A 7,552-nucleotide genomic window follows, 5' to 3' on the forward strand; every position below is an offset into this window, starting at 1 on the left:
AACGACTAACGCCTACATTGTAACTAGTCTACCTAGTTTTGACACCTTTTCTGTTTTTCAGTACGTGTGTTTCGTATACAATCTTATTTTGCTATGAAATAGGTCATTTCCCATCTCTTTTCATTAAGAGTAATGCTAAGGAACAAGAAAAATCGAACAAACCTTGGATAGAAATCTTGTGTTTTTGGATAGAAATCATGTGTTTTGTCGTGACTCGCACCTCTGGATCAAAATCATTGGAAGCGCGAATCACAACAAATAACATAAGATTTATGTGGAGACTCTGTCCAGTTGGGATGAGGTTATGTGTTTGGGAATGGCATAGTTTCAGACAATACATCTTATTAAGAAGATTTCATTTGAAATTAGATACAACGAGCACCAGTGGTCTAGTGGTAGAATAGTACCCTGCCACGGTACAGACCCGGGTTTGATTCCCGGCTGGTGCATTCTTTTTTTTTTTGAACTTTTCTCAGATGTACTTTGACCGTCTTGCCTCTCTACTTGTGTACATCTTGATGGCGGACCACATAAGCTTAGTAGCATGTGTTATATGCACGCAGAACTCAACAGCAATTCCAATTGACATGACAAGGTTTACAACTGAGAGTGCGTTAAGTTGGATATTCAAAATCGCCATCACACCCTGCACAATTCAACATTATTAATCATTTGCCGAACTTGTAAGTTGTAAGGAATGTATAAATTGAAGGAAAAATAAGAATTTCGAAACATGGTTTTATCAGATCAGATGGAAATGTATCTGTTGAGATTAATCTTTCAGTGAATGACTAGACATGAAAAGAAAGTTTCAAATACGCCGAAATCATTGTCAAGACAAGTAGAATGATAGCTGAACTCCATATACTGTGCTCAAGATTGCAACAAAACGGAGTTATACCAACGACAGTGAAATTGGGCAAAGATACACAGAAATTGATGCACTAGGGAAAAGGGAGAAAAAAGATCAAAGACCTGCTGGTGATAATCAAGCAAACAACAAACACAGCAGCTGCCAATACAAAGTTCAGAAGATTCAGTTAGAGCTATTAGAGTGAAGGTTCCGAAAATAAAAAATAATAATAATTTTTTAATATATCCGTTTACACTACTAAGTAACGTCGAGCACATCTCATCGGAGAAAACACTAACCAAGAGCTATAGCGATGCTAATCAAAGCGGTTCTCAGGATATTAAGGTATTGCTCAAAGAAGATATAAAACATGGCATATGGAAAGACATCAATCTGCATCAGAAAGGTAAAGCCAGCACTTCCAATGAAAAATGACTAGCCATTTATGCTTTTAAATAAACAATAACCACAGGTTCTAATCATTTTCTGCTTCTAAATCAACAATAAGGCACAGTATAAGCTAGTGTTTATGGTATCATGATGATTCAAGACTTACATTCAGCACTTTGGCTACTCTTGAGCTGAACTCTCGTGCAGCTCGCAATGAATTTACAAAGTCAGTTTGCAACAATGAGCATGCAGATCTAATTAAGTGGAAGCTTGTGTAATAATGTGAAAAAGTCTGACTCAGCTTCAGAGATAACATATTTACGTTAAAATGTTTCAATTTCCTTACTTGTTTATTAAGTGGAGTGTGATACGTACGGAAAGCTGATGCTTGAAAAACACCCTTCTCGTACCCTGATAAAAAAAAATTGTTAGATAAAAGTCTAAATGAATCAAACGATAATCCTCTCCTTTTATAAAGAGTATAGTATCTTATATATGCTCCGTGTGACCATATCTCTTACGCAAACTAGTACAATGAAATCAGATTTCCCTCAAACTCCAAGTTAACTTATAATCTAGTAACTAAGGTGCATCAGTTTCTGCGAGAACAATTGTGATCGCGAGAAAAATTCTCAGAGGTGTTTGAAGTGACATGTGATGCATCATATGTGGGAATCGGAGGTGTTTTAAGTCAAGAAGGAACCCCAATTGCATTTTTCAGCGAAAAACTGAATGAGGCAAAGCAAAAGTATTCCACGTACGACAAGGAATTTTATGTTGTTGTTCAAGCCCTTCTTTTGTGGCGGACTTATCTTATTTTTCAAGAGTTTGTGCTATTCTCTGACCATGAGGCTCTCAAATACATAAACTCTCAAAAGAATTTAAATCGTCGTCATGGTAAGTGGGTTTCTTTCTTACAGGAATATGCTTTTGTTATCAAGCACAAGGCAGGTACTGAAAACAAGGTTGATGATGCTTTAAGTCGAGTAGTTCATATCCTCTCTTCCATGCAAGTCCAAGTTGTCGGTTTTGATTTACTAAAAAAGGACTACCCCTCTTGTAAAGATTTCAGCATCATCTATGATGATTTGTTGGCTGGACAGCAAGGAGTATATACTGAATTTTCTATACACGATGGCTACTTGTTCAAGGGGACTCAACTTTGTTTGCTCGACACCTCTCTTAGAGAGCAAGTAATATGGGAATTACATGCAGGAGGAGCAGCAGGTCACTTTGGAAGAGATAAGACTATTGTGATGGTTGAAGATCGATTTTATTGGCCAGGGTTGAAAAGAGACGTTGCCAAAGTTGTTTCTCGTTGTCGAACTTGTCAAACAGCAAAAGGAAGGCGGAAAAATACTGGCTTAGATATGCCATTACCTATCCCTCATGAACCATGGCAAGACCTAAGCATGGACTTTATCCTTGGGTTACCAAAAATCCTTAGAGGCCATGATTCCATATATGTGGTTGTGGATCGATATTCGAAAATGGCACATTTTATTCCGTGTACAAAGACTGTTGATGTTGTCTCTGTTGCTAAGCTCTTCTTTAAAAAAGTGGTTCGATTTCACGGGTTGCCTACAACCATTGTCTCGGATCGTGATGTGAAGTTTATGAGTTATTTTTGGCATATTCTATGGAAATTGCTGAATACAAAGCTGAAGTTTTCTTCTTCTTTTCACCCACAGACGGATGGTCAAACAGAAGTTGTTAATCGAAGTTTGGGTGATTTACTTCGCTGCCTAGTGGGTGACCATGCTCCTAGCTGGGATCTGGTCATTCCTATGGCTGAATTTGCTTATAATAGTTCAGTGAACAGATCTACTGGTCGCAACCCCTTTGAAATAGTAACTGGTATACTGCCAAAGAAGCCTATTGATTTGGTTCCTTTACCAATTGAAGCACGCCCTAATGCTGAAGCAGATGCTTTTAGTAAGCACATTCGGGACATACATGATGAGGTAAGGCGAAAGATTGCAATCAGAATCAAACTTATAAAGCACATGCCGACTTGAGGAGGAAGATTATCGAGTTTAACGAGGGAGACATGCTGGTCCATATATGGTTCTTAAGAAGATCAGCTCTAATGCATATGTTCTCGACTTACCCAAAGATATGGGCATAAGTAATGTGTTCAACATTGAGGATCTTACTTTGTACCGTGAACACGACAGCTATGTAGTTGACAAGGATCCTGTCATTCGCCTACCACCAGCCCCACATTCAAAAGAAGAAATTGAAGACGTTGTGGATCATCAATTTATTTCTACTAGGGTAGGTGGTTATCAAAAGTATTTGACTAAATGTAGGGGACACCCACTTTCGGATTGTACGTGGATTAGAGATGATGAGTTTTAAAGACTCGACCAAGACCTTTATGAGAAGTTTTATGCAATTAACTCGTCGGGGTCGAGTTTTCTCAAGCTAGGGAGAGTTGATAGAGATGAATGGCAACAACAACCACAAAAGGTGTATCGGAGGCGTCAAAAGAAAGATTCTAAGGCCCAAATTCTGATTTGGCATGTCTTAGATGAAGGGCCCACTTGGAATCTTGAATAATGTGGGCCTAATCCAAAATGGTTCCACCTTGTTTAAAGTTTTAATGTCTTTTAGGGTCTCTTTAATGTCTTTAATGTCTTATAGTGTCTATCTATAATATAATCAAGTTATTTTCTTCTTCAATTCCATTTTCCCACTTCTGTCCTACATCACCAAATCCAAGAGCTTGCTTAGTTATCCGAAGAGAGTTTTCTAATTAGTGAAATTGAATGCACCAAATCCAAGAGCATGCTTACTTATTCAAAGAGAGTGCTTTTAATTAGTGAAATACATGCAAGGCAGTATATTTCACCTGATCATCAGGTGGGCAATAAGTCCCATTTGTGAACTTACGGCAGCAACCAAAGGCCTCTGGAGACATCCACTCTAGAAAGTCATCAAGCCATGAAGCTGTTGGTTTTGCTATGTAGCTTGATTCAGGTAATAATGATGCTCTTGCTATCTAAAAATAATCATAAAGCATAGTAAGCTACAAATGTTGAAAAGGGCAACCATAGAGAAGAAAAAACTGCCAGTCGAAATTTGAACAAAATAACCAATGAAATGGATCACTTAGAAGTACTTGAGATAAATTAGCATATTTTCACTTTGTTGAATATTCTTTCCGTTAGCATGTCTAATCAGTCTGAATACAAACTGCCACACACTCTCAGCATATATACTGAAGTAACAACTTGTTTTGACAATTTTAAGACAGGATATATTTTAGAGAGTCGGTGTCATCTTATTTGATCAGTTTCATAGAGATCTAGTGTCATACATCCTACTGTGTTAAGCTGTCAAACAAGTTGCAGTAATTCAATAGCTCTTAGTTGTATGAAGTACAAACTAACTCCCTAATGTATAACACATCGCTAGTGGTGTTGGTATAAACAATTTCCATTACTCTCAGCTTACCTTCTTTCAGTTTGAATACCTTGAGGTTTGGTTTGGAACTAACATATTTTAACATATTACATAATACTAGATCTATAGCACATGACTTACTTACCATGCTTTGGCTATGGTCGTACATAATACTTTCGAAATTCTGTCTATAGACAAAATCTTTATTACTGAACATATGCATACATCTTCCAGAACTCAGGTTGTTGAACAGACACATCATACTGCCTGAAATAGAACTTGGATCAGTTATGACATTCCTTTTCTAGTCTTTAGTTATTTGGTCCTTTAATTTTACCTATTTACTTTTTTTTTTTTGGAAACTGACTACTATCAACGGTAGTCATTACATATGACATTGATACATCAAAGATGTGATAAGCTCGCTAACCGCACAACTAAATTATGGCCTAAAGCCTAACTGAACTATGGCCTAAAGCCCAACTACATTATTTATACCCTAATAATCCCAAATCAAATAACCAAAGATTCAACTTTCTCTCGGATTCGAACATGGGACCTCAAAGACTTTCTGGAGTTTATGTCCACACCACCTTGGACCACTTGTTGACTACTTTTTTACTTTTGCATGAGCGATTGTTGCATCATGAGCTGTGCAACAATTGTATTATATGGTCTTAATACAATTGTGTGATGCAATATGTACATTCTAAACTTGTATTATATGGTCTTAATACGATTGTTGCATCATCACTCACTCATTTAGAATTTTGTACATAATAATATGAAGTGAAAATTTGATAGAGGCACGGGCACCACCAAGTAGCTTTTGGTTTCCTTAACTTGTTTAGAATGTAATTAGTAACAAAACCCTAGATTTAATCTCTCATTTGACTCCTCCATTTCACTCTCCGAATCCAGCCGTGATACAGGTATTAGGTCGAAGAAAGAGAAATTTCCTCAACCGATTGATAGATCTTCCTCTATTCATCACATCTCATCAACCCGTGTAAGTTCATCTCTCTCTATCTCCCTCTTTGGAATTTCAAATTTTATCTCTGTAAATCATATTGAAGGAAGTTTAATCAAAAAGGGATTCTCAAATAAGTTGTTACTTACCAAATTTTTTTTTTTTTTTTAAATGAAAACTTCTAAATAAAAAGAAAGGACGGGTTTTTACGGAAATTTTAATTAAAAGGAGATCCTGAAATAAGTTGTTACTTATCAAAATCTTCTAAATAAAAGAATGGACGGGTTTTTAAGGAAGTTTAATTAAAAGGGGATTCTCAAATAAGTTGTTACTTACCAAAATCTTTTTTTTTTTTAAAATCAAAATTTCTAAATAAAAATTACGGTTTGGTTTTTAAAGGAAGTTTAATTAAAAAGGGATTCTTAAATCTCTCTACGTTGTTATATATATAATAGATATATATCTGAACAAGAAAAAAGTTACAGAAAAGAAAAGGAAACAAGATTGTTTAAACTACGTACAATGAGAAACAAAAGTAGTCAAGATTCTGTTCCTATCATCACCTCGGTCGCCGACAATGTTTCAAACCTTCACGGAGTTTATGCTATTGATGAAATAATGGTCGACATACTTAGTAGACTTCCTCCCAAGTCACTTATGCGGTTCAAGTGTGTACGCAAGAGTTGGTTGTCTCTAATTCAAGAAGACAAACATTTTTTCTTATTATACAGTTGTCGCTCAAAATCAAATAAAAAGATGGTCATCCAATCTTACCGTGGAGGAATTAGTTTCCTCACACTAGATTTGTTCAAGCAGAGTATTGAAGATGTGACAACAATTCCGCGTACATGCGATGGAAAGCTCATGCACGGACCTATTAATGGTCTGTTATGTTTCGTCGATGGGAAAGGTTCTGTTCTTATTTACAATCTTTGCACCAAAGAAGCATCACCATGGATTACATCAAATGTTTGGAAAAATAATAATGGTCGTCTTCTTGTTCCTATAAGTGGATTTGGTTTTGATCCTGTTACCCAAGAACATAAAGTATTATTAGTGTGGCTGATAGATGGTACTTTTCAAAAGGTTGCTGTGGATGTATTGACAGTCGGTGAAAATACTTGGAGAACAAGTTACCAAGTACTACCGGTTAATGACTTCGGCTATAGAACTGCAATTTACATTAATGGTTTTATTTATTGGTTCATAGTCAACCTGGCGTGGGAGGGGGACCAACGGTTGTACAACATATTAGCATTTGATGTTGGAAAAGAGAAATTTAGATTGATAAAACCACCCCCCAATGGTATAAGATATCGTGACGATTACGAATTTCCATTAGAAGTTGATGGACAATTAGCAATAATAGAGAGAATGGTTTATGATGATCAAAAGAAGGTGACAGAGATGAGGGTGTGGACTTATATAAATCAGGAGGAGGTAGGAAAGAATAATTATAAGTGGATTTGGGAGATGATTGAATTGCCCTTTTGTATGGAAGATGGTAAGATTTATGTTATTAAATCAATTCCAGGAACAGATTTGTTTATGATAACAAGAATATTTCGCTCGGAGGAATCTCTTATTTATTTTTACGACATGAAGAAGAAGAAGTTTAGTGAATATGGTAGTTTGCCTCAGCCAGAAAATAAATATGATAATTATTTCCATTTGTCAGTACTTGAAGAGAGCATTTATCCTGTTGGAGCACAACTACCAGTCGGCGACCACCACGACCAGATGATCACCACCAGTCCACCACAACCCTTGGTTGACACCGAAGAATGGTCTAATACTAGCATAGTAATTGGTGTTTGTTGTTTTCTTGGTATGTGTTCGGCTCTTTATGTTTTTAGGAAGTAAGGAAGTTTGTTATAGTTGAATCTAGTCTGTGATCATTTGAACATATAATAATAAAGCTTATTTATTAA

General features: G+C 36.3%; 2 protein-coding genes across 2 annotated transcripts; one reads left to right on the forward strand and one right to left on the reverse strand.

The window, feature by feature from the left end:
- Window positions 1-472: 472 nt before the first annotated feature.
- Window positions 473-2,108, reverse strand: LOC147570761 (uncharacterized). The gene is made up of 7 exons (XM_086664678.1): window positions 2,089-2,108; window positions 1,594-1,710; window positions 1,410-1,479; window positions 1,153-1,246; window positions 976-1,012; window positions 798-867; window positions 473-646 (listed from the first exon to the last, which is right to left on the reverse strand). The coding sequence occupies exons 1-7, from the start codon at window positions 2,106-2,108 to the stop codon at window positions 473-475; spliced, it is 582 nt and encodes a 193-aa protein (XP_086520804.1).
- Window positions 2,109-5,400: 3,292 nt separating this feature from the next.
- Window positions 5,401-7,552, forward strand: LOC147570762 (F-box protein At5g65850-like). Its single transcript, XM_086657300.1, has 2 exons — window positions 5,401-5,660; window positions 6,107-7,552. Exon 2 carries the CDS (start codon window positions 6,144-6,146, stop codon window positions 7,482-7,484), a length of 1,341 nt encoding a protein of 446 aa, XP_086513426.1. The 5' UTR covers window positions 5,401-5,660; window positions 6,107-6,143; the 3' UTR covers window positions 7,485-7,552.

This window comes from Eschscholzia californica, unplaced genomic scaffold (genome assembly GCF_041429995.1).
Source record: "Eschscholzia californica isolate CP2 unplaced genomic scaffold, dmEscCali1.0.p SCAF_1, whole genome shotgun sequence".
NCBI classification, from domain to species: Eukaryota; Viridiplantae; Streptophyta; class Magnoliopsida; order Ranunculales; family Papaveraceae; genus Eschscholzia; species Eschscholzia californica.

Coding starts and splice junctions, on each gene's coding strand:
- LOC147570761 (XM_086664678.1), bottom strand. CDS start 2,108: ATGTATTTGAGAGCCTCATG. Junction 1,711..2,088: donor ATGTATTTGAGAGCCTCATG/GTCAGAGAATAG, acceptor TCTTTATAAAAG/GAGAGGATTATCGTTTGATT. Junction 1,247..1,409: donor GAGTAGCCAAAGTGCTGAAT/GTAAGTCTTGAA, acceptor TTTCTGATGCAG/ATTGATGTCTTTCCATATGC.
- LOC147570762 (XM_086657300.1), top strand. CDS start 6,144: ATGAGAAACAAAAGTAGTCAAGATTCTGTTCCTATCATCACCTCGGTC.